General features: G+C 42.0%; 1 protein-coding gene across 1 annotated transcript in view; it reads left to right on the forward strand.

The window, feature by feature from the left end:
* The first annotated feature begins 20,748 nt into the window (after window positions 1-20,748).
* Window positions 20,749-27,226, forward strand: part of BMP10 (bone morphogenetic protein 10) — a 41,439-nt gene continuing 34,961 nt past the window's right edge. Inside the window, exon 1 of the mRNA XM_075342917.1 lies at window positions 20,749-21,067. Within this exon, the coding sequence (XP_075199032.1) occupies window positions 20,749-21,067 (319 nt within the window). The remainder of the gene's footprint in view (window positions 21,068-27,226) is intronic.

The raw sequence follows: 27,226 nt of genomic DNA on the forward strand, positions 1-27,226 counted from the left end.
CTCTGTGATCCCAGTCAGCATAGACACTAGAATAACCAAGTAATCTTCAAATTGTTGTAGTAAAACTCTAGGTACAGAGTATAAGTGCAAAAAATGAACTTACTAGGGTCATTTCACATATCGGGGCTTACACCTTTTTCACTGTTTTCCCAAAATGTAAGAAGTACTTTAGAAAAGTGCATACAATTATTGGAGGAGGGCCCAGAAGAAAGTCTGCGTGAAGCTACTTCAGCCAATAGCAGCAAGGGTGAACACTTTTCAAAGATATGTGTGAAGAGTGTCTCTCACAGTTGAGAGATGTGTGACAGTCCTGTGATCTGAGCTTCACTCATTATTGGGTGGCTCAGCATATAAATGTATTTGCTTTCTGTTGGAATTTCAAGAGTTAATGTCAGTTTTTTCCTGCTAGCAGCTCCTACCTAATCACCTTATGTGCAGCCGGTATTTATCCCTCCCACCTCCTTTAAGTAGCCTCTCCTTTCAGCTTCCGCCATAAATAGAAACTTCTGACCCTGACCACCAGACTGTATGTCTCTAGGAGCTGCTGGATTTCTGCTACTTTTCCAGTTGTCCGGAGTCGTGTCATAGCAGCTATCAAGTTTGTGTTGTGCCATTTCCCCTGTCTGTCTATCTTTCCCTTTCTGTTGATTATTACAGTGGGGAGGCTAGTGTCTCTCACCGGCCATCTCACTAGCTAGGGTGTTTGAAGGGCTAGTGAGGGATTATGTATACGGCTCGGCAACGGGTTGAAGCACCCCATATAGAGATGCCAGGGAACTCAGGAAACAGCTTGAGGTGAATCCAAGAAGTGACCTTTAAGCCCACTCCCTAGCTGCAGGGCCCGCGTTATTCCCCTTGTTTGTTTTGTATTGTGTAGTGCACCAAACGTCCGTGAGTCAGCTGTCACGCAGAATATTCAGACACTACCTACTCCGAGCTTGACATTATGGTTCTGATTTTGGCAACTTCCACTCTACAGACTTAGGCTATGTGCACACGCTGCGTTTTTATGACGCTGCATTTTTGTGCATTTTTGGCCGCTAAAAACGCACAAAAATTCACCCGTGGCAAAAAAACGCAATTTGGTGCGTTTTTGGCTGCGTTTCTGATCTCTGCGTTTTTCTGCGTTTTTCCAATGCATTGCATGGGGGGAAAACGCAGAAAAACGCAGGAAAGAATTGACATGTCCATTTTTTTTTTTAAGCAAAAAACGCAGCTTAAAAAAAAAAGTTGTGTGCATACAACAAAAATGAAAACTCAGACTTTGCTGGGGAAGCAAAGTCATGCAGTTTTGAGGGCAAAAACACACCCGAAAAACGTGCAAAAAACGCCGCGAAAAACGCACTGTGTACATAGCCTTAAATAGACAGGAAAAAACTGTGGATATAAGGAGCGCAATAGGGTTTTACCAGTGTAAAATATGGTGACTTTTTAATAGGAAAACCGCTCACCTGGAAAGGTTGTGAGACTCACAACCAGTAGAGAGACAAATAACTGCTGCAGCCGATCCCACATGCCAACGGCAGAAGCAATACAAAAACCAGGATAATTGTGGTATACTCCGCGCTGCTGTACAAAGAATCACTCAAAAAAATAAAACCAATGGTGATGGTTTATTCTACGCGTTTCGAAGAGATATCCCCTCTTCTTCCTCAGGAAAATCCACCTTTTTCACATTTTCCTGAGGAAGAAGAGGGGATATCTCTTCAAAACGTGTAGAATAAACCATTACCATAACTTTTATTATTTGGAGTGATTCTTTGTACAGCAGTGCGGAGTATAGCACAATTATCCTGGTTTATTGTATTACTCTACAGACTTGTAACATAGAGTGCTAGTTATTGCTTTTGGTGTAAGGGACCCTTATTGTACATTTCTTGCACAGTAAAAGAATAATAGGGATTTTCTTGGACTATAATATTTTTAGGTCATCATCAATACTAATGATGATCCAACAGTCATTATTATTCTAATCCTGTATTATAGGAAGGTAATATTACACTGTGCAGAAAACATCTACTAACATTTTTTTAGACATTATAAGGAAACCAGAACTTATATACATAAGAAACGGCATTAGAGGAAAGCCTATGGCAATTATTCTTTCATCCTGCAATTTGTTTTGTGAAATCCATATGTATACTATAAGTGTAGTAACATGAGACTTCACTCGCTCACGTGTTTTTGTTTAGTTTCTATTCTTAACCATTAATGAACAGAATGAACATAAAGTATGTCAAAAGTGAACACAACCCTCACATTTTTGTAGCCATTGTTTCTACGTTTTTCAAACAGCAAACTTGTTGCTGATCTCAAAATAGGGATATTTTTTGAGCAGCTTGTTAAAAAGCCACTGCTTCTTCTCTTTCCTAAACAGCAATCCTACTACTGCTCCCAAAAAATGGATCATATTTGGAAGTCTTCTTAAAAAACAATAGCTTTATTTAATTCTTAATTTAATAAACAACAAATTCGTTGCGGTTTCCTAAACAGGGATAATTTTTGGACCATCGCTTGCCAAAAAATCATAGCTTCTTCCAAGCTACACTGCTTTTTTTTTTTTTTTTAAATACCAGAAAGTCAATTATTTGCCCCCAAAAAGGTATAGTTTTTTAATCATTTTTACATTTTTAAAAAGCATAAAACGTTTGTTAGAGCAGTGTATTGTTAAACAAGTTGTTGGTTACCACTTATTATCCATTTAGTCATAGCCATATACAGTATGCTGAGTTTCTATGGACATTACTAACGCTATGTTTGCGTTAAAGAGTTTAAAAGAGGTTCAATACAGTCCTAAGAGACCTCAGAGTGTTAAACATGTATTTGAGCAATTGAAAATTTTGGACCCCTCTAATTTTTATAAATATTTTATTATATCTATTCATGGGGACAACACGAAGATATGACAATTTTATATGATGTAAAGTAGTCAGTGCACAGCTTGTATAACCATGTATATTTGTTGTGCTTTCTGAATAACTCAACACACAGCCATTAATGTCTAAACCACTGACAACAAAATAGGCCAAATTGTGACCACAATGTTAATATTTTTTGTGACCACCATTATCTTCAAGTAGTGCCTTAATACTCTTTTGTATGGCATGGAGTTCACTAGAGCGTCACAGAAGCCACTGGAATCCTCTTCCCTCCTCCATGACAACATCATGGAGCTGCTAGCTGTTAAGGTACTGTCACACATAACGAGATCGCTAGCGAGATCGCAGCTGAGTCACCGTTTGGTGACGCAGTAGCGATCCCATTAGCGATCTCGTTATGTGTGACACTTACCAGCGATCAGGCCCCTGCTGTGAGATCGCTAATCGTTGCAGAATGGTCCAGGCCATTTTCTTCAAAGGCGATGTCCTGCTGTGCAGGACACATCGCTGTGTTTGACACTGTGTGACAGGGTCACAGTGACTGCTGAGATCGTTATACAGGTCGCTACTGCGACCTGTATTGTTCCTGCATCGCTGGTAAGATCTGACTGTGTGACATCTCACCTGCGACCTCCCAGCGACTTACCAGCGATCCCTATCAGGTCGCATCGTTTTCGGGATCGCTGGTAAGTCGTTGTGTGTGACTGGGCCTTTAGATACTTTAAGCTCCTCCACCTTCCATTTAGGGATGCCCCACAGATAATCAATAGAGTTTTAGTCTGGAGACATGCTTGGACAGTCCAGTACGTTTACCCTCACTTTCTTTAGCAAGGCAGTGGTCTTCTTCGAGGTGTGTTTGGAGTTATTATCATGTTGAAATACTGCCCTGCAGGCCAGTTTGCAAAGGGAGGGGATCATGCTCTGCCTCAGTATGTCACAGTATATTTTGGCATTCATGGATCACTCAATGAGCTGTAGCTTCCCAAAACGAGCAGCACTCATGCAGCCTCAAACCATGAAATTTCCACCACCATGCTTAATTGTAGGCAAGAAACACTTGTCTTCGTACTCTTCACCTATTTCTTACCACACACGCTTGACACCATCTGAACCAAATAAGTTTATCTTGGTCTCATTAGACTACTGGACATGGCTCCTGTAATCCATTCCCTTAGGGTCCCGTCAAGCAACGTTCTAGCGATCCCACCAGCGAGCCGACCTGGCAGGGATCGCTGGAGCATCGCTACATGTTCGCTGGTGAGCTGTCAATCAGGCGATCAGAGACCAGCCACCAGCGACCCGTGTAACAACGCTGTGCTTGGTAGGCAGGGTACACATAGGGTAACTATGCAAAGCGCTTTGCATAGTTACCCAATGTGTACCCTGGCTACGTGTGCAGGTAGCCGGCGTTTGGCAGCCTGTAACCGGCGTACGCTGGTAATCATAGTACACATCGGGTAACTAAGCAAAGAGCTTTGCATAGTTGCCCGATGTGTACCATGGTTTCCAGTGTACCGCCGCTTACAGGCTGCCAGACACCGGCTCCCTGCACATTTAGATAGTTGGTCTCCCACCGTCAAACACGCCGATGCATGCTGCACAGCGGGAGACCAACGAGCAAAAAATGGTCCTGATCGTTTTGTAACGATCAGCGACCTCGCAGCAGGAGTATGCTCGCTGCTGCTTGTCACACACAGCGATATTGCTGGCGAGGTTGCTGATACATCACAAAACCTGTGACGTTTCAGCAATCTCACTAGCGATCTCGCTGTGTGTGACGGGGGCTTTAGTCTGCATGTCTTCAGCCAACTGTTTATGGCTTTTCTTGTACATCATCTTTAGTAAATGCTTCCTTCTGGGATATAAGCCATGCAGATCAATTTAATGCAGTGTGCGGAATATGGTCTGAGAACTGACAGGCTGACTCCCCATTACATCCTTTTAAGCTCTGCATCAATGCTTAAAGCACTCTTACATCTATTTTGAAAAGACAATCTTGGGATATAACGCTGAGCATGTGCACTCAACTTCTTTGGTTGCCTATGGCAAAGCCTGTTCTGAGTGGAACCATGTTCTGTTTTCTGATGAGACCAAAACAAACTTATTTGGTTCAGATGGTGTCAAGCATGTATGGTGGCATCCTGGTGAGGCATACAAAGGCAAGTGTGTCTTGCATACAGTCAAGCATGGTGGTGGGAGTGTCAGTTTGGGGCTGCATGAGTGCTGCCGGCTGCGAGGAGCTACAGTTCTTTGAGAGAACCAAGAATGCCAACATGTACTGAGACATAGTGAAGCAGATGGAATCGGCTTCACTACGGACATTTCTGCAGCGATTTAAAGCGCACATGTGCTCTTCAGATCGCTGCAGAAATTTCTGCAGTGAACTGTACGCAACGTGCGCACATAGCCTAAAGGTGCTGGACTGGCTAAGCATGTCTCTAGACCTAAACTGTATTGAGCATCTGGGGTGAATCCTCAAATGGGAGGTGGAGGAGTGCAAGGTCTCTAACATCCAACAGCTCTGTGATCTTGTCATGGAGGAGTGGAAGAGGATTCCAGCAGATCCTATAAAGCTCTAGTGAACTGCATGCCCAAGAGATTTAAGGCAGTGCTTGAAAATAATGGTGGTCATACATAATAGACACATTAGGCACAATTTGGCCATTTCCATTTAGGTGTGCACTCACTTTTGTTGCCAGCGGTTTAGAGATTAATGGCTGGGTGTTGAGTTATCAGGAGGGCACCAAATTTATACTGTTATACAAGCTGTACACTGACTACTTTACATTGCAGCAAAGTGTCCTATCTTCAATGTTGTCCCATGATAAGATATAATAAAATATTTACAAAAATGTAAGGGGTGTATTTACCTTTGTCATATACTGTATGTGGTTTGTGGCAATTTGTTTAGCTGCTAATCAATTAAAAGAAAAAAAATCAACAAAATTAGTGAATTGGAATTCGGAAAATTTGCTCTTCTCTATTAGACCCCATTCTGTACCCATAGGCTACTGAGATAATCTAATTTTGTGGATAACTGATAAAATATCCAAAAATGGAGAATCTTTAACAGGTTAGTTTTAGACTTTTACATCTAGGATAGATTGACAGATTAGTTAAATAAGCTTTTCCAGTAGTGAAGTCAAAATATGGTAGAAATGCAAAGACTATTATTTTGCTTTCTTTATGAAGAAAGGATTAATGTTTTAAGTTGGAAGTGGCAAAAATGATAGGTGTATAGATGCACAGTGTAAATGAAAAGTCCTGGTCTAATCCTATGCCCAGGGGAGTTTTCATGATGGGATTATCGCAGGAGATAATGATTCTTAGAGTACCGTCACACTTTAGCGACGCAGCAGCGATCCCACCAGCGATCTGACCTGGTCAGGATCACTGCTGCGTCGCTACATGGTCGCTGGTGAGCTGTCAAACAGGCAGATCTCACCAGCGACCAGTGACCAGCCCCCAGCCAGCAGCGACGTGCAAGCGATGCTGCGCTTGCACGGAGCCGGCGTCTGGAAGCTGCGGACACTGGTAACTAAGGTAAACATCGGGTATGGTTACCCGATGTTTACCTTAGTTACAGCGCACACCGCTTAGCTTAGCGTGTGCAGGGAGCAGGAGCCGGCACTGGCAGCGTGAGGGCTGCGGAGGCTGGTAACGAAGGTAAATATCGGGTAACCACCTTGGTTACCCGATGTTTACCTTGGTTACAGCTTACCGCAGGCTGTCAGACGCCGGCTCCTGCTCCCTGCACATTCAGGATTGTTGCTCTCTCGCTGTCACACACAGCGATGTGTGCTTATCAGCGGGAGAGCCACAATAAAAAAACGAGCAGCGATCTCACAGCAGGGGCCAGATCGCTGCTCAGTGTCACACACAGCGAGATCGCTAATGAGGTCACTGCTGCGTCACAAAAAACGTGACTCAGCAGCGATCTCAGTAGCGATCTCGCTGTGTGTGAAGTACCCCTTACAGGTAGAGGGGGAACATATGTTAAGCTAAAGAAAAGACAGATAAAAATAATTCCAAGCACAAAAGAAGGCTTTTAAATTTGGTCAACATCAATGTATTTTTGATAACGAAATCCATAGTTGATGAAATGGACAAGTGTATAGGTGCAGATGTAAAATAGGAGCAATCCAAGAAAAATTTCCGGCATGACATGAAAAATGAAGAAAAGAGATTACATGGGAGCAGAAAATGCTAAATTAAAAGAAAACATTCTTGTCAAAGTTAATTTTAAACTTAAAACCTACTGCAGCTCCTACAGTCAACTTCTTTCAGGTAACAGTTATACCTCATTGGTTATACCTCATTGTCAAACTCTAAATGTCTAACTGCAACAATTACCACTATCCAATTTATGTGCACTGGCCTAGTGTAACTATAGGGAATAAGAGTTTAAGCATCCTAATGTCAATTCTGCATAACAATACACCCATACTCTAAATGGCACAAACTAGATGGTGACCAAATCTTCGTGATTTGGGCTCTGCTTGACACTTTTTTATTTAAAATAAAACAACTGAGATGCAGTTGAAGTGCAGACTTTCAAGTTTAAATTGAGGAGTGGAACAAAAATATTCTATGAAACGTTTAGGAACTGCCACCATTTTTCTGCAAAACCTCCTCATTTCGTGGACTCAAAAGTAATTGGTCAAAGTAAGTTTACCATTAATAAAATGTTCATTTATAATACTTTTCAAAGAATCCTTTGCAGGCAATGACTGCATGAAGTCTGCAAGGCATGGACGTCACCAAACACTGAGTTTCCTCCTTTACTGGCTTTTAATGCAGCTGACCAATTGTTGCTTGTTTGTGGGTCTTTCTGTCTTAATTTTTTTTACTTAAGCATGTTAAATGCGGCCCAATGGGGTTAAGATCTGGCAAATGACTCGGCCATTGCGGAATATTGTACTACTTTACCTAAAAAAATCCTGGGTTGCTTTTTCAGTATGTTTTGGGTTATTGTCCATCTGTACTGTGAAGCACCATCCAATCAACCTTCCCACATTTGGATGAATCTGAGCAGAAAATATTACCCTGTACACTTCAGAATTCATTCGGCTCCTTCTGTCTTCAGTAGTCACATCATCAATAAATACTAGTGTCCCAGGGTCACTGGAAGCCAGGCATGCATGGCCATCACACTGCCTCCATCATGTTTTACAGAGGTTGTGCTGTGATTTAGATCACAAGCAGCTCCAAGACTTCTCCATACTTTCTTCTTCCTATCATTCTGGTACAGGTATCAAAGGGTGTGATGAATAAATAGGAATGGGGGAGCCTAAACTGGCCCTGAGGCTAGGAGAACTCTAGCTGACATTGATCCCAAAGGTGATGATGTTTAGGCCGCCTTCTATGTGTCGCCAGGGGTTAAGGGGATACCCAGAACCGGGCCAAGGGGTCGCTTCTGGAAAGGGGATCACGGTGTCGTGACCCGGTCTGTGCTCCCTGGTTCCACAATAAAAAGGGGGGTTATGTTCGTGACACCACCCATGGAATGTGATCAGAGATGACCACCGCTGCTGCAGAACCTCCGGGGGTGATGGAAGGCAGCTTGAGACGGGACGGCTCCCCACGGGTAGAGCCTTTTCCCCGGGGCAGTGTGTTAGTCTATGGGGGGGAGTGCAGGACACGAGCACAATAAACAGGCAGACTCACGGTTTTGAAGTTTCTTTGTCCATTACTGATGATGGTATTCAGCAGAGTACTGTCGACTGAGTCTGTAAGGGGTTCAGGGTTTCTCCCACCCAGCCGGGCCATTTTGGCTTCCTTGCCTGCACTGTGTGTCTGTGGCCCTGCTGCTGTGTGAACTAGGCAGCCGGCTCTGCTCTGCTCCTAGGTACCGGCCTGACAGGCAACTCGAGTCCTTCCTAGTATGTTCCTGAACTCTGCGTTTGTTGCGGTGTCTGTGGTACAGATAGAGAATGTGGAATCCTCACTTCTCTGGGGTTAACTGTACAGTATGTAACCTGCAGTCTCAGATCCAGCATCCGTTCTGTGTGCTCCACTGGGGTGAGCTCTGCAATGCTCTGCCTCCCAGGAATGTTCCTCTGTGTAATCTGTCTCCTTTCCTCAGCCACTCGGCTTAGGCCTGGAATTGGTCAGTGGATCCTGAGGTGAGCTAGAGCCAGCTTCCAACCTGCAGAGATCCTTTCTCCTCAGTTCTCTGCACTGAACTGACTAAACAAACTAAACTGAAAACTGACCACTTCCTGTCCACACCAGAATATACAGGGAAGCAGCTTGGTCTCCCCCTTCTGGCCTGGAGGTCTTGGTGTTGTGTGTGGGGAGTTAACCCTTTGTGTTGTTACTGTGGCAACCCTGGGGTGCCACATCTATACCCTTGTTCCTGAACAACCAAGGTCTTGTGGCCCCCATCACACCACCCAGAAGAGATCCGCGACTTATGTTGTTAATCCCACACAAATAAACAGATGGAGGGAAAACCGAAACTCAAACTCACAGCAATTACTCACAGAGGCATAGACAATATGTGATTAGGAGGAAACTAAAGGAAAGGAGGCAATAATCAGACACAAAGTGTTCACAACACACACAGAAATTCAGCAGCAACAGGATAATGAAACACAAGGACCGATCGCATTAAACTATCATCAGCATGGGAGACCTGGCTCCACCATCATAAAAGGGGTGCAGGCGACTGTGATAGGTCTCTTGCAACTGACTCGCCCACCCCAGGGCTATGGGACACTCGGTGCCGGGCCGGACTAGTCCAGTGGTAGTCAGTGGTGGCTGGGCCCGGCTCCGTGGCCCTGGTGGGTGTCAGTGGAATATGTGGCTTGATTAATAAAGTTTGTGTTCGTGACGCCACCTGTGGTATGCGGCTAATAGGCCGCCGCTGCTGTATGAGGCCTCCGGGGGATGATATAGCAGCAATGGTAGTACTACTCCCCACAGGTGGAGCAATGCCCCGGGGCACAGTTGGTGCTTGTGAGTGTCTATGCAGATGAAATAACAGAGGCAACTTCAAGGGTGCAGTTTCAAGTTCTTTACTCACAATTCTTGTCACAGTCCTGCAGGGACCCTTGGACTGCTGGGACCACTGTCAGGGACCTCCGACGTTTCTGGGTGATTCTGAGAGTGAAAGCCGGTACCCTTCTCTTAAGTGTCTCTGCCTTCAGCTGTCTTCCTTAGCTTTGCCTTGGTAGGTTGAACCTGGCTTGGCCTCCACAACAGCCTCCAGGCTGGGGAGTCACCTGTCGGCTGATTATCCCTTTTCTAGAGGTACTGCTGTGGGCTGTGGCCCGGGGAGTTTACAACATTCCCTGGGCCTCGGTTTTTACTGTCTGGAGATAATTTTGCACTCCTCCGGTTTCTAGGGACCGTCCCCTGTTGCAGCTTGATCCCTCCACCGATGTTCTTGTGGAACAGGCCACCGTAGCTCTAAACTGCCCTGGACAGCTATACAGACTACCCGTGGCCCTGCGACTCCTTCTGTTCTCTGCGTGGTGTCACCTGGACCCTCCAAGTCCCAGGATCTTCACCAGTAAGCGTCTCTTTCTGTTTCTCAGCTCCTGACTGACTTGGAGCTCTTTTCCTTTCTCTTCTCCTCCTTGCCTGCCTCCAGCAGGCCTCCTCCTCCTTCCCCACTCTCTCTCCAACTCCTTCTTCAACTGACTAAACTAGACCTTCCTCTCTGTGTCTGCTCTCAGATGGCTCCTCCCACCTCCCCAGTTGCCCTGTTCAACCCTATAGGAGCAGGGATGGGTCTTACGACCCCTCCCAGCATGCAGCATGGGAGGGTTTTCTGCCACTTTCCCTGTTCCCAGTGTGTTCCTAGCAATGGGTGTAGTGTGGATTTACCAGGGGACCGGAGTTCACTCCCTTCCTCTCCCAGAATGGGGCATCACACCGCTGGATGGGGTGCAATGACCTGTGGCGACGGAAGCCTCAGGGGCGCCACACAACATGTGATTCAAGCAGTAATCCACAGGCTAGTAGAACTTAATTGATGAAAGCCCAGGTATTAACAAGAGCACAGCAGGTTGACACCTGAGCCTGTCTATGCAACTCAAAAGCAGCATCATGTGGAGTGTCTGACTCTGCTGTGTGGACAGCATCAGATGTAGTCTTGACACTTGGTGAGTTTTCAAACAGACGCCATGTGATGACAATAGGTTAATCTTAGTTTCATCTGTACAAAAAATGCTTTTCCAGAATCTGGCTGGATTTTTTACATGTTTTATGGCAAAGTCTAAGATTGTCTATAACTTTTTAAGGCTGATTAATGGTGTCCACCTTGTGGTGAACTCTCTGTAATTACTCTAATGAAATCTTCTCTTTATGGTTGGCTTAAATACTGGAACACCTACTTACTGGATAGTGTTTTTCATTTGGGTGGACGTTGGGAAAGGGATTTTCTTCACCATGGAAATAATTCTGCAATCATCCAGCACTGTTGTCTTCTGTGAACATCCAGGCCTTTTTAAGTTCCCTTGCTAACCAGTGCACTTTATCTTTTGCAGAATGTACCAAACTGTTGGCTGGGCAACTCCTAACATTTCTGCCATCTCTCTGATGGGTCTGTTTCTCTTTCATTGAGAGCTCATTTGACCATATACTGTGGGTTCTCAGCAACAACTTTTAAATGCAAATGCCACACCTGCAATCAGTTCCAGACCTTTTTTACCTGCCTAACTTTTGACAGATTATAGGAAAAATAGCCCATACAGCCCATTAAAGAGCTTTTGAGATAATTGTCCAATTACTTTTAGTCTCTTGAATAATAGGCATCTAAACCTTTACACCAATTAGGATGTGAATACCCTCAAATTAAAGAGGAGAGTCTGCACTTTAAGCTTATATCGATTACAGTATCTTGAATATATTTTGGTAAACAGCTAAATTGCAAAAACTTGTGTCATTATCCAAATATTTCCGGACCTAACTGTAAGTTTAACAAGTAAAATCCTTGATATCACTGGGTGTGGTAGATAAGTCTTCAATACTCTCCAATGTTCAAACTTCCTTACATATTCACCACTTGAGGACTTTCAATTTCCTTGAAAAAGACTGTTACTTTCAAGAAGTATAACATATCAAAAGCGATTTTTTGATCATGAGAGTTCAAACAAGAATGAAATTTTGTTTGTCATTACATCAACATTACATCAAGTACTGTATTTTATACGCACAACCACAACTGTTTGTGTCGGTCATAGATCACAGAAAACCAGCTGTACTGTTTGCTTATTTGTCCTGGAGTAAATAGGCATAGATCTGTTTGTCAGACTTTGCTATCTCATGTATCTCAGTGTCCAAACTGTAATACACAGTATATGCTGTTGACAGGGACAGAGAAGTGTCAGGTCACAGAGCAGAAAACAATGCAAGGCAATAGATAATCACACAAGGGTAGAGAAGGTTAGAGGGGCTCAAGAAGGGAAGAGCCAGGACATAACGATACAAGAAGGTTACATGACGTGAATCAGATAGGCAATTTTCCTTTTATGGACCTTCCATTCTGTCCAGAACTACAGTGAAGGAAATAATTATTTGATCCTTTGCTGATTTTGTAAATTTGCCCACTGACAAAGATATGAACAGTCTATAATTTTAAGTGTAGGTTAATTTTAACATTGAGAGATATAATATCAAAAATTAAATCCAGAAAATCAAATTGTATGAATTATAAAAATGTATTTGCATTTTGCAGAGAGAAATAAGTATTTGATCCCTCTGGCACTCAAGACTTAATACTTGGTGGCAAAAGTTTGGGTCATAGGCAGCAGTTCTCTTCCTCCAAACACGGCGAGTTGAGTTAATGCCAAATAACTCATTTTTTGTCTCATCTGACCACAGCACCTTCTGCCAATCACTCTCAAAATTACCCAGGTATTCATTGACAAACATCAGACGGCCCTGCACATGTACCTTGTTATAAACAGTGGGACTTTGCGGGCACTGCAGGATATTAATCCATTACGGTGTAATGTGTTACCAGTGGTGTTCTTGGTGACGTGGTCCCAGCTCCCTTGAGATCACTAACAAGTTCCCCCGTGTAGTTTTAGGATGATCTCTCACCTTCCTCATGATCCTGGATACCCCACAAGGTGAGATGGAACCCAAGATCGATGTCAATTGACACTCATTTTGCATTTCTACTATTTTCTTACTATTGCACCAACAGTTGTCTCCTTCTCACCTAACATCTTACTTATGGTTTTGTAGCCCATTCCCGCCTTCTGCAGGTCAATGATCTTGTCCCTGACATCCTTAGAAAGCTCTTTGGTCTTGTCCATGTTGTGGAGGATAGAGTCTGACTGATTAATTGAGTCTGTGGACAGGAGTCACAGGTGACAATTAAAGACAGCTGTCTATAATGCAGGTAGCGAGTTGATTAGGAGCATCTAACTGGTCTGTAGTAGCAAGAACGCTTAATGGTTGGTAGGGGATCATATACTTATTTCTCTCTGCAAAATGCAAATACATTTTTATAATTTATACAATGTGATTTTCTGGATTTTATTTTTGATATTATATCTCTCACTGTTAAAATTAACCCACCCTTAAAATTATAGACTGTTCATGTCTTTGTCAGTGGTCAAACTTACAAAATCAGCAAGGGATCAGATAATTATTTCCTTCTCTGTGTGATCACTTGTACGGCATGCAAAATATCAAAATAAATTATAGAAGGTCAAGTAGTATCAGCATAACTAAAGGGGGCTTTACACGCTACGATATCGCTAATGCAGAGTCGTTGGGGTCACGGAATTTGTGACGCACATCCGGCCGCATTAGCGATGTTGTTGCGTGTGACACCGATGAGCGATTTTGCATCGTCGCAAAAACATGCAAAATCGCTCATCAGTGACATGGGGGTCCATTCTCAATTATCGTTACTGCAGCAGTAACTAAGTTGTTCCTCGTTGCTGCGGTAGCACACATCACTCCGTGTGACGCCGCAGGAAGGAGGAAGCTCTCCTTACCTGCCTCCCGGCCGCTATGAGGAAGGAAGGAGGTGGGCGGGATGTTACGTCCCGCTCATCTCCGCCCCTCCGCTTCTATTGGGCGGCCGCTCAGTGACGTCGCTGTGACGCCGCACGGACTGCCCCCTTAGAAAAGAGGCAGTTCACCGGTCACAGCGACGTCGCCGGGCAGGTAAGTATGTCTGACGGGTCTGGGCGATGTTGTGCGGCACGGGCAGCGATTTGCCCGTGTCGCACAACAGATGGGGGCGGGTACCCACACTAGCGATATCGGGACCGATATCGCAGTGTGTAAAGCGGCCTTAACATAATGGGGGCAATGTTTGCGTACATGATGTCGCTTGTGAAAAAAACGGTAGAGATGAGAAAATCTTTTGAAGTTCAAATTCACCAGATTTGCCAAATTTTCACATGAAATTCTACATAATTCAAAGTAAATCAAACATACTTCAGTCTCCAATTCATAATAATAATAATAATAATTTTATTTCTATCAGACTAAAATATTTTGCACACTTTGCACATCAATTGCTAAAATAATGTATTACGCTATTCTCTTTGCTTCACTATCACTTCTTCATTACTGTGGTGTCACATACACTGTCTGCACAGTTTCTTCATTGTCTTCTTGTTTTGTCTCACTATCTCTTTGGCTAAGGTATGAGCCGTGACGTCCTGTCACTATCCAGATTCCCCACAAAATGGCTTCTGCATTCCCTGCTTCTGCTTCTGCTTTATACAGACTATGATGTTTTACACTGATTGGCTGTCCTATACCATGGGATGTGATTAGCTATTATAGGAAGCCCACCCAAGGTCATGTGATCTTTCCCTAGCTCATTTCTTTGGCCATTTTAGGTATTTCACAAAAAGTGAATCTCAAATTGTTAAAATTCTCTGTGTTCAGTAAATTCCTAGAAATTTTCTGCAAATTTGACTCAGATGGAATCGATATGCTCGTCTCTAATACACTGTATAGTTTATGATATATTTGCAACACTAATGGCTCTTATTATTTAATTTTGTTATTAGTGCACTATATGAAGTAAGACAAGGTAATCTGAGTTAATGCCAAATAACTCATTTTTTGACTCATCTGACCACAGCACCTTCTGCCAATCACTCTCAAAATTACCCAGGTATTCATTGACAAACATCAGACGGCCCTGCACATGTACCTTGTTATAAACAGTGGGACTTTGCGGGCACTGCAGGATATTAATCCATTACGGTGTAATGTGTTACCAGTGGTGTTCTTGGTGACGTGGTCCCAGCTCCCTTGAGATCACTAACAAGTTCCCCCGTGTAGTTTTAGAATGATCTCTCACCTTCCTCATGATCCTGGATACCCCACGAGGTGAGATGGAACCCAAGATCGATGTCAATTGACACTCATTTTGCATTTCTACTATTTTCTTACTATTGCACCAACAGTTGTCTCCTTCTCACCTAACATCTTACTTATGGTTTTGTAGCCCATTCCCGCCTTCTCCAGGTCTATGATCTTGTCCCTGACATCCTTAGGAAGCTCTTTGGTCTTGTCCATGTTGTGGAGGATAGAGTCTGACTGATTAATTGAGTCTGTGGACAGGAGTCACAGGTGACAATTAAAGACAGCTGTCTATAATGCAGGTAACGAGTTGATTAGGAGCATCTAACTGGTCTGTAGTAGCAAGAACGCTTAATGGTTGGTAGGGGGATCATATACTTATTTCTCTCTGCAAAATGCAAATACATTTTTATAATTTATACAATGTGATTTTCTGGATTTTATTTTTGATATTATATCTCTCACTGTTAAAATTAACCCACCCTTAAAATTATAGACTGTTCATGTCTTTGTCACTGGTCAAACTTACAAAATCAGCAAGGGATCAGATCATTATTTCCTTCTCTGTGCTACTGCGACCTGTATCATTCCTGCATCGTTGGTGAGGTCTGACTGTGTAACATCTCACCAGCGACCTCCCAGCGACTTACCAGCGATCCCTATCAGGTCGCATCGTTTTCGGGATCGCTGGTAAGTCGTTGTGTGTGACTGGGCCTTAACAGGAGAAAAAGGGTAATGAGTCAGTTTGCCCATTGTTTCTCTGCCATTGTTACACGTGCCCTTGTAGCTGGGAATCTTTGGAGTTTGACATAGTGCATGAGGAACAGTAATGTGCCTCCCAATCAACATGGCAGTTCTTGCATTTCCTACATGCCATGTGTACTTTTCTTTCTCTATGACATTATTTACATTATAGTGTGCAAGTTAAGTGATTTTTTAGAAACATTTACCTTTGTTGATCCCTGTTAACGTCTGTGATTTGCTCCTAATAATAACATTTGACTCACAGGCCTGAGCGTCTTGACAAATAGTGATCTCCTCGGTACACTTGACCTGTTTGTGTTTGTGATCTATTCCCAGGTAGATGTACTTTTTATGGCTGCATTAAGCCACAGGCTACAAGAGAAAATAATAATGTTGTATACATTTTATTGTCCTTATCAATCCTATTTTATTTACAACTGCAAAGCACCCACCTCAAAAAAGTCGACCGTAATCTAAAGAATGCCCTCATGAGTTCAATTAAACTCTAAAACCACAGAATATACAGCAAAAAGAGAGCGTTTCACACAATTTTAATAATTGCCTATAAAACACATAAAGTATATCTAAATAATATACCTAAAGAAAAATGTGACGAGTGCCCAAAGTGCGTACGCCTTTGTCACATAGGTAAAAAATGTATCAAAATTCCCTATAAGTAGACTCGGAAAAGGAACTAGTGATGTTAGGCTGGGGCCACACGAGCGTATCGCATTCGATGCAGGTGCATCGGATGCAATATGCTGATGACCCTCAGCTCCCACTGTGCTGTGAGTCTAATCGGATCACAGCTGCGGAGGAGAGGGAGGGATTAATCTCCTTCATTGCCAACTGATGCGATTATCCCACTGCAGGCCGGTGTCATCTGAGTACAGTGCGATGATTCACTCGCACCCATAGACTTGTATGGGTGCGAGTGAATACAGATCGGATTCCACCCACAGCATGCTACAACTGTTTTCTCAGTCCGATTAGGGATGAGAAAATAATTGCAGATGGGAACGGCCCCATAGAGTAGCATGGGTCTGAGTGGAATGCAATTTTTTATCGCATACCACTTGGGCCGTTTTACACGCCGTGTGTCCTAGCCCTTAAACGGAGACCCTTGCTGTGAGGTCGCAATGTGTCAATGATGAAGGACACACTAAAACATACCTATCTAGCAGGACAAACATAGAGCATCCCAGTAATTTACACCACACAGAGTGGTGCACAGTAATACACAATAATGGATTTTGGATAGATAAGACTGTCCTATTATCCTATATTAAATACACATTACTTTCATACTGTGTACCACACAGATACAAAATGCTGAAGAATATCCAGTTCACAGTGGTGGCTGGATTGGCCCAAGGTCATGATAATGGCCCTTATAGGCACCATGAAGTCACAGTGGTAATGTTCATTTAAAATGGAACAATCTCACCCATTTAGACAAGTCAGCGGTCGTGGAGTCAACAGAATTGGGTCCCAGAGTCCAACACCATCCAGATGTTAGGCACGGTCCCTACAACAAATCCGGCACAAGGGCTTCCAAGACTCCCACCCTAACAAGGGCAGTCCACAACTGGCCCTATTTTGTCTATGACTCTATCAATCCCTTCCAGCCTCCCAATCCATTTCTTCCATCAGAATTCATTAGGGGAGTGGCTAAGTGAATGCCGAATGATCAAAAAGCTAAAAACTCATATCAGGACCCAGGCATTTGCGCCTATTACTTAAAGTGCTGATCCTCAAATAAGACTGCATTATATTAGCATAGCAATGCTGCACCCCACCACACATTACATGTGGGGTGATATCAAATCAGCATGTTCCAGTGCATACAGTCAGACACCTGCCTGCTGCCCCTTCACAGTTGATACCATCTAAACATGTTTATGCCAAGCAATTACCTTACATCCTTAATGCCTCAATTCCACGAATAGGTACCAGTACTTAAGAATTCCAGCGTGCGCTCCATCATGGAACGCAAAAAATGCTCACCAAACATCTTCCACCGGAAACCCCAGGCCAAAGCCAATTATATTGGGGCACTGGTCGGAAGTGTAATGTGTTCCACACTGGGATGCATATGTGGGCAATGTTCATTACAATATTCCTGGCGTGAGCAAGAAGCATCAATAGGTGCACTCCAGCCTGGAACGCAAGCCTCAGAGCATACATGCTCCCACCCTTCATATAGCCTAGCAAAATACTGCTGGATATCATAATTGAGAAGCGTAACCCGGAAGTGTCCGATTAGATGCGTTTCTCACTGGAACGCACATAGATCTCTCATGGTAATCTTTAAGTGTCATAAATCCTCGTCAAGTACAAATTTATTAGTCTTATCGCCACACTGTAACTCAATAAAAGCAGATGATTATACATATGGTTAGGCCATGAAGATGGTTGAAAACTCTTTGGAATAAATATTTGCAATCAATTGCTTCTTATAACTATCAACAAGTTTCTTACACCTCTCAACTGAAATTTTGAACCACTCTTCTTTTGTAAACTGCTCAAGGTCTCTAATATTTGAAGGCGCCTTCTCCCAACAGCAATTTTAAGATCTCTCTATAGGAGTTCTATAAGATTTAGATCCAGAGTCATTGCTGGCCACTTTAGAACTCTCTAGTGCTTTGTTTCCATCCATTTTTGGGTGCTCCTTGAAGTTTGTTTAGGGTCATTGCCCTGCTGGAAGACCCATGATCTAGGATGCAAACCCAGCTTTCTGACACTGGGCACTTCATTGCAATCCAAAATCCTTTGGGTTGCAATGAAGGACCATTGTGGCCCAAAGGATTTTGCACACAATCAAGGCATCCAGTGCCAGACACAGCCAAACAACCCTAAAACGTCCTTGAACCTCCATCATGCTTGACTGTAGATACTGTGTTCTCTTCTTTGCTGGCATCATTCTGATTTTCTTTATCAAAAAGCTATATCTTGGGCTCATCTGCCTACAAGATGCTTTCGGCTTAATGACATACATGTTGGCAGACTGCAGTCTAGCTTTTTTATGTCTCTGTGTCAGCAGTGGGGTCCTCCTGGGTCTCCTGCCATAGCCTTTGATTTCATTCAAATGCCAATGGATAGTTTATGCTGATACTGATTCACCTTGAGCCTGCAGGACAGATTGAATTTCTATGGAACTTAATTGGGGCTGTTTATCCACCATCTGGATTATTCTGCTTTGCAACTTTTCATCACATTTTCTTTGCCATCCATGTCCAGGGGATTAGCTACAGTTCCATGCCTTGTAAACCTCTTGATTATGTTGTGCACCTTAGGCAAAGCACCATCTAGATCTTTGAATTTGTAACCTTGAGATTGTTGATATTTTTCAACTATTTTGGTTGTCACAGTTCTCTTCTCCTCTTTCTGTTCTTCATGCTTTATGTGGCACACACAGACACACAATGCAAAGTTTTAGTCAACTTCTCCCATGTTTATCTGGTTTCAGGTGTGATTTTAACTTTGCCCACACCTGCTACTTGCCACAGGTGAGTTTGAATGAGCATCACATGCTTGAAACCGATTGTTTACCCACAAATTTGGAAGGGTGCCAATAATTATGTCTGGCCCATTTTTGGAGTTTTGTAGGACTTTATGCCCAATTTGCTTTTCTTTCGTCTGTTTTTTTGTTTGCTTGCTTTGTTCCAATACACACAAAATAAAAAACATGTGTATAACAAAATGTGAAATTACAATAATTTTCTGGGAGAAATACTTCCTTTTCTAGAACACTTTTAAGTGTGCCAGCACTTTTAGCCATGACTATATAGTGACCCTTGTATGAAGTCTTTTTTTGTGTTTACAAATGTTTCAACCAAACAAATGTAACATTATTTGAAATATGTCCATTTCCGATCAGTGAAGACTTTTTTTGTGTATTTTTGTGAAACATGTGGTTTAAGGTTTAGTGGCTCCTTAAAATGGTGAGGACATTACAATACATCCTGAAAGAGAGAAACCCTATTTATGGGAATATTTGCTTACGTCCATACTGAGGAAGGCTCATCTACTCAGGGAGTTGTCTTTCTCACCAGCAAACACATTCAGTCACATAACCAGAATCTCATTTGCTAAAAATCTGTGATACAAAAGGTCTAATTTGCTGAAAATTACTTGCAGGCGCATGTATCCCTGAAAAAGGTTGTGACCTCCATAATATTACAGTTAAGACAAAAAACGTTTCCCATCCTTCTTTTGAAGAAGATCCAATTTTTTTTTAAGCTTTAACATATACTCTTTCAGAAAAGCAGCTTCACGCGGTAATGTAAATTTGTCCTGAAAAAATATATTCATTCACTCTGAGCCTATACATGCTTCTTGCATGCTAGCGAAAAATCACATAAAACTTCTCAGAGGGAAACTTTGGCAGACTTCAACAGGGAAGTTTAGCTGCAGAACAAGGGCAAACTTTTTTTTTTTTTCCTCTTTAGCAGAGAGAAAAATTGGCCTATCTCACAGGCAGTGTCAGAATATGGAAATGTTTACAAAATGCTCATTAGGAAAAGTGGGATTCTGAGATAGCAGCGAAATCTGGTGAGACGCTTCTAGTGTGGGAGATAAGGGAAGCAGGGATGCTGTAGGGACATGTTATCAAATTAGTGAAACCTGGCGTTTTTGAAAGGGAAGAAGAGAGGGAGGGAGAGAGAGCAAGGAGTGTGTATGTGTGAGAGAGAATGGTCACAAGTTTCAGATGAGTGTTTCCATACTTGTCAACTGCAGATGACAAAAGGACTGTCCTCTCAAGAGATTAAAACAGACACCCTGGACACCACTGGCAGCTAAGATTATTCCGGAGCAGAAGCAATCACTGAAAATGGATCCCATCTCCCTGCGGGTATACGTGGTCGTAGGTTTTCTGGTGCATTGTGTATCAACGAGTCCCATCATGGGCTTGGAAGATGATTTGCCTTTATATGATGAAGTCCTCTCTGAGCAGGATGGGGTCGATTTCAACTCCTTGCTGGAAACTATGAAAGATGACTTCTTGAAGACCTTAAATCTTTCCGGAATCCCGGTGCAGGCACCTGTCAAAGTGGAGCCACCAGAGTACATGCTGGAACTCTACAACAAGTTTGCCACAGACAGAACAACAATGCCTTCAGCCAACATTGTACGCAGCTTCAAAAATGAAGGTAAGACATAGATATACTCTACCTTGGAGCATTTATTTAATTTTTTTTGCCAATTCCAAAAAATCTATGTCCTCCAATATATTCTAAATTTACTGATTATTTGGTAGCCAAATGTAACATGTGGCTAATTCTATTTTTGTAATTCTGATTGAAATTGTTAAAAGTTTTCTGCTTTGTTCCTCCTTGGCAATAAGACGATTTCACAAATGACCATTTCTTCCTAGTTTTAGAATGTTTTTCTAAATGAAGGCAGCCATGTACATCTGCCGAGGAGCTCTTGAGATGATGCCATATGGCAATGTTTGGGCAAACTGTATGGAAAAGGAAAGAGGCAGCTTAGCTAACTTGTCAGAACAGCAGACATCCCACAATCTCCTTTGACATTGGTTCATTATAAAACAACTTCCCTGAAGGCTTAACCACGTGTTTACATCATTCCAGTTGTTCTACGTTTTTCATGTACAATTCTATATGCAGAAATGCTTATATTAATATACATTATCACATTCTGCCCAGAGGAATACTTTGGATTTCCATACTGATAGCCAAAGGAAATTTATCACAATAAAAATATATTCAATATCCAAAGAATACATTTAAGTATCCTTGAGTAAGGTAGGTACAAATTCATATTCCACATATATAATACTTATTTTATCAGCTCAACATCCCATAAATATAAATGGTAGAATTCTTTTTAAAAATTGCAATTGAAGAGTTAACCTCAGTTGGCTTGTGCATGTGAGATTTCCTCTGAAATTCCCGCTTCTCTTGAATAGAGACATGAAAGAAGAATATCTCCAACCATTTCACAATTTATTTGCTCACAAAAGCGAAACCTTCAAACTATCAGAGAATTTTATACAATAGTTCCAGCTGCTTCTCATCTCTTATATCAAGTCATCTCTCTCCAGGCTCATATAAAAGTCATTCTGTTGTGGGAAAGGCCTCACCTAAACTTCTTGCTGGAGGTTACATTTGGGTATCTGGAATACAATATTTTTTTGGAATCCGGTTTGACTTAACGAACGTTTTCAAAGGAAACGTTCATAATTCTAACTACATACAAACATTTTAAGACATGGGTATAGAATTTAACCTAAAGTCATTCACTTAAAGATGGAGTATTGGATAGGATTTGAAAACAAGGGTTTCATTTATTCCCAAAACTGTATCAGTCTTATCTACAGGCTATGCCTGGTATTTCAGTTTTGTACCATAAAGGTAGATAGTATAGAGCTGCAATATAAAAAATGTTTTCTTTTTAATTCAGTACAATCCAATAAAAGCTTAGAGCTTTCTAACTTTGATTGATATGAAAATGTAAGAAAACTGACTTACCAGTCATATAATTGTTGTGGGCTTGGTGTCTGTGGGTTCCTTAGTCTCCTGCGCTACATAAGACAACACTACTGTTATAAATTGTACATAGTCAAAGGGGAATATTGTACAGGGAGCCAGGAGCTCCAAATGTTTGATCCTTATGATTATTTTAGAATAAGCATTGTTTCCTGCATGCACTATTAATTGCTTAAATAAATGCATTTTAGCACATATTGTATTCAACACTAACATTTTTAGAACATTTACAAATTGTATAGGAATTGTTCTCCAATAGTTTTAGGAGCAACAGTAAAAAAAATGAAGGAATTCCTATAAGTGTTCAGTGAGCTGTGCAAATAATAGAGATGGCTAATAAGGGTGTTCTATTTTACGGTAGGACTAGTGGGTGGTGTACTTTTGATATGCGCTGTCAGATTACATATCAACGTACAACCTTAAATATGCACTTGAGGGTTGTTACATATTAACCCTAGATCCATAACCCTTTTGAACACAAAGGGTGTTTTACAGAGTCAGGTTGGCTTTTACCCAGAATAAATCTGTAAGTGTATGATATACAAACAGGACGTCTGTCTTTAATTATGGTTAAACTTCTCTTGCTCCCCAGTGGGCCATACTTTCTGAAAAAGTACAGTACACTCGATAAATATTTTACATGGCCATCATATATCCATTTCGTTGCATGCAAAATCTCATTAAAGCAATTATTTTCTTTGACCCAAAACGCTAAACTTCTTTAATTGCCCAGACAATGGCGTAAGACTGTGGTGGTTGATTACTGTTTCCCCTTATCTGGAGTATAAATGTAAGCCAAGCTAAAGAAAAATCATGACCTTTATATATTGCACACTCTAGGGCTATCTGGAAACCTCAACCTTCCCCGAATGTTCTACACTCTGTTGACAGAACTGAAATTAGGAATTTGAATATTATTTTGTTTTCCGTCACACATCGCCGGTGTCCCTACGGATGTTAAGGGTTGTCAGTGAATAATAAACTGGGTTTTATGTGCATGTTTCAAGGCCGAGTCCTGTCAAATCCAGTCTTTCTACTTCTGACACATTCCATTTTCTTGCAGCTCATTAGTATATGTTTTATTGGACTTGGGAAAAGTGTGTGGACGGAGCTGCAATCGTCAGACTCTATTCCCCAGGAGTACTTTCTAAGAGTAAAAGAACATTCTGTTGGATTGTGAGGTCCGTTGTATCAACCATAGTCTTGTTTATAAAGAATTGGCACATAAAACGTGTAGTTGGATGAAATATAGTCTGGAAACCTATCACTAGAGGATGAATTCTTGTCTGTTCCCATTACAGAGACTGTCCATTCTAATCATGTGAATCCCTCTAAAGGATAGCCTATAATAGGCAGCAATTAGCTTCTAGGATATGATACCAATGGTGTTAGTTATTTGCCACCATTGACTGAGGCATCCACAGAAACTTAATGGAAAATCTGATCCTTATAGACAGTTTATTTTATTGCCATATGTTGAAGATTTTTGGAAAATTGATCCTAAATATAATGGAACCAAATATGTCCAAAAGATTTGTTGGACACAATTTTTAAAGATTAACTGATCATTTAATATTTCAATACTCGTAGTTTTCAAAGTCCATTGTGACCAGTTATTTTTAATCTAATGCAGCCTGACTCAGTAGGAAAAAGTGTAAAACTAGCCTCTCCAAAGACTGAATGACACATCATATAAAAGAAACCTGCCCATAATGTTTGGACTCAGCAAATGGAGATTGTAACTATGTGCAACTAACTCTTCAATTGAAACATAAAAAAGGAGAATCTGTTAGACCGCAAAGATGCCCATAAAATAAAATAATCCTCTTCCCCTGATTTCGACAGAGCTGGCTAAATAACTTGTAGGTGTGGAAGGCTCCTGACTGTCCAAACCAAATTATATTAAAGGAAAAAAAGTGAAAGGATTATCAGGGATGTGGAATTCCAAAAACAGATCCTTTTATTCTTAGGGAAGAAAAGCCAGTGCCTGAGAAGTTGACCAGTGACTTATGCCTCTCTTCCTACTGAAAACACATGCATGCTCAGTTGGACCAAGAGTGCATGTGTATTGCGAGTTTTACAGGCAGCTTTTAAGCTTTATGGGCTCTTCGGGTTAAGTTCACACATAGCAGCCCACCAATTATGGTAATGCTGCCAATGTGCACTTTTCATGCATATTTGTTTGCTTTACGAATGTTGTTTTTACATGCAGTTTATCAAAAACCTAACCGAATTGCAGCAAAACTGTGCTCTGGCAATGCTTTCAGTCTTGTAAGTAGTGTTACATATGCTCCTACCCTACAGTATTTCACAAAAGTGAGTACACCACTCACATTTTAGTGAATATTTCATTATATCTTTTCATGAGACAACACTGAAGATGTGACACTTTGCTTCAAGGTAAAGTAGTCAGTGTACAGCTTGTATAACAGTGTAAATTTGGTGTCCTATAAATAACTCAACACACAGCCATTGATGTCTAAACCGCTGGCAACAAAAATGAATACACCCCTAAGTGAAAATGGCCAAATTGTGCTCAATGTGTCAATTTTGTGTGTGGCCATCATTATTTTCAAGCACTGCCTTTACTCTCTTGGGTATGGAGCTCACTAGAGCTTTACAGGAACCCCTGGAATCCTCTTCCATCCTCCATGATGACATCTCGGAGCTGGTGGATGTTAGAGACCTCCTCCGCCTTCTACTTGGGGATGCTCCACACATGTGCAATATGGTTTAGACCTGGAAAAATGCTTGGCCAGTTGAGCACCTTTACCTTTACTTTCTTTTGCAAGGTGGTTATCTCAGAGGTGTATTTGGGGGTCGTTATGTTTGATTACTACCCTGCAGCCAGTTTCTGAAGGGAGGGAATCATGGTCTGCTTCAGTATGTCACAGTATATGTTGGCATTCATTGTGACCTTAATGACCTTTGGCTACCCACAGCTGGAAGAGGCCCCAAACCATGACACTCCAACCACCATGCTTGACTGTATGCAAGACACACTTGTCTTTGTACTCCTTACCTGGTTGTTGCCACATACACTTAACACTATCTGAACCAAATAAGTTTATGGGTCTCATAAGACACAGGACATGTTTCCAGTAATCTATGCCCTTAGTTTGCTTGTGTTCAGCAAACTGTAAGCTACTCTTGTGCATCATCTTTAGAAGAAGCTTCCTTCTGGGACAACAGCATGCAGACCAATTTAATGCAGTGCACGGCGTATCGTCTGAGCATTGACAGACTGACACCTCACCCCTTTAACCTCTGTAGCAATGATTGCTGCACTCATGCATCTATTTTGAAAAGACAACCTCTGGATATGACGCTGAGCACATGCACTCAACTGCTTTGGTCGACCATGGCAAGGCCTGTTCTGAGTGGATCCTGTCTTGTTAAACCGCTATATGGTCTTAGCCACCATGCTGGAGCTCAGTTTCAGGGTGTTGCCGTTCATAGGCATTGTTGCTAGGCAGGTCTGTGCAAATGCTGTGCAGGGCTTTAGATAACAGTGTCTGGCTACATCAGCTCTGGCATCATGCTCTGCATTTTTTCATTGGAAGGGATAGAAACTGAGGCTTCCTTTGCTGTCCTGCTACCTACTGCACCTGTGCATTCTACCCTCCTGCCTATTTTTGCTATGCTATTTTTTATAGCAAACAGTGCTGACACTTAGTATAGCAGACACTTTTTGGATGCCACTAACTTAGTGTCCCACTGCTGCCAAGCAAGGTCCACCACCTCCGCATTCTACCCTCCTGCACATTTTTGCTATGCTATTTTTATAGCAAATAGTGCTGACACTTAGTGGCATCTAAAAAGTGTCTGCTATACTAACAGTGTCCCACTGCTGCCAAGCAAGGTCCACCACCTCCTCATTCTACCCTCCTGCCCATTTTTACTAAGCTATTTTAATTTCAAAAAGTGCTGACACTTTTAGGGGCATAGCAAAATTGTCAGGGATACTACCTTTGGGTTCCTGTTCTGTCAAGCAAGGTACATCACATGTGCATGCTACACTCCTCTCCATTTCTGCTACGCAATTTTTAACTGCAGTTAGTCCAGGCAATCTGTGACGACGGTGCAGGCGTGGATATAATGTTGCCTTCATCCAAAGGTGGTTGGCTTTACCCTCATCTCCCTCCACCATTTCACCAAGACTATTTTTAAGGGGGGCCAACACTATCGCTTTTCAGTTTTTTACTGTTCATGTAGTTAAAGAATATTTTAGGATTATTTTTACTTTCTCTCGCAATGAGTCTCTCTGTCTCAAACTTAGCTAACTTAATTTGCTTTTTACATATTTTATTTAATTTTCTATAATTATATAATGCCTCATCACTACCTACCCTCTTTAATTCTTTTAAGGCTTTCTGTTTTTCTTTTATTGCTTCCCTTACAGCTCTATTTAGCCATAGGGGTTTCTTCCTATTTCTAGCATGTTTGTTCCCAGTTGGAATTTTTAGTGCTGTAGTGCACATTTAGAGCTGGCTTTTTTGTTTTTTCTTCATTGAATTGGTCGGTGGCTGACCCCCATTTTGCTATGCACCCCAATTTGGGATGTATTCCACCTGTCTAGAGTTTGGCAATTGGTGACTGTTCACATTCAGTCATTAGGCCCTGTCCACAGGCTATTTACTTCATGCAGCCTTTGTTTGGACCTGTCCCGCCCACAGCCATGATTCAGTCATCGGTACAGGATTGAAATAGACCAGGTGAGTGCTGCTGAGAGAAGTTCTACTATTTCATATGTGAGGCCATTTGGCACATTTTATAAAAATATTTTAGTGTTAGGACTGC

The sequence above is a fragment of the Anomaloglossus baeobatrachus genome, chromosome 4 (genome assembly GCF_048569485.1).
Source record: "Anomaloglossus baeobatrachus isolate aAnoBae1 chromosome 4, aAnoBae1.hap1, whole genome shotgun sequence".
Lineage (NCBI taxonomy): Eukaryota > Metazoa > Chordata > Amphibia > Anura > Aromobatidae > Anomaloglossus > Anomaloglossus baeobatrachus.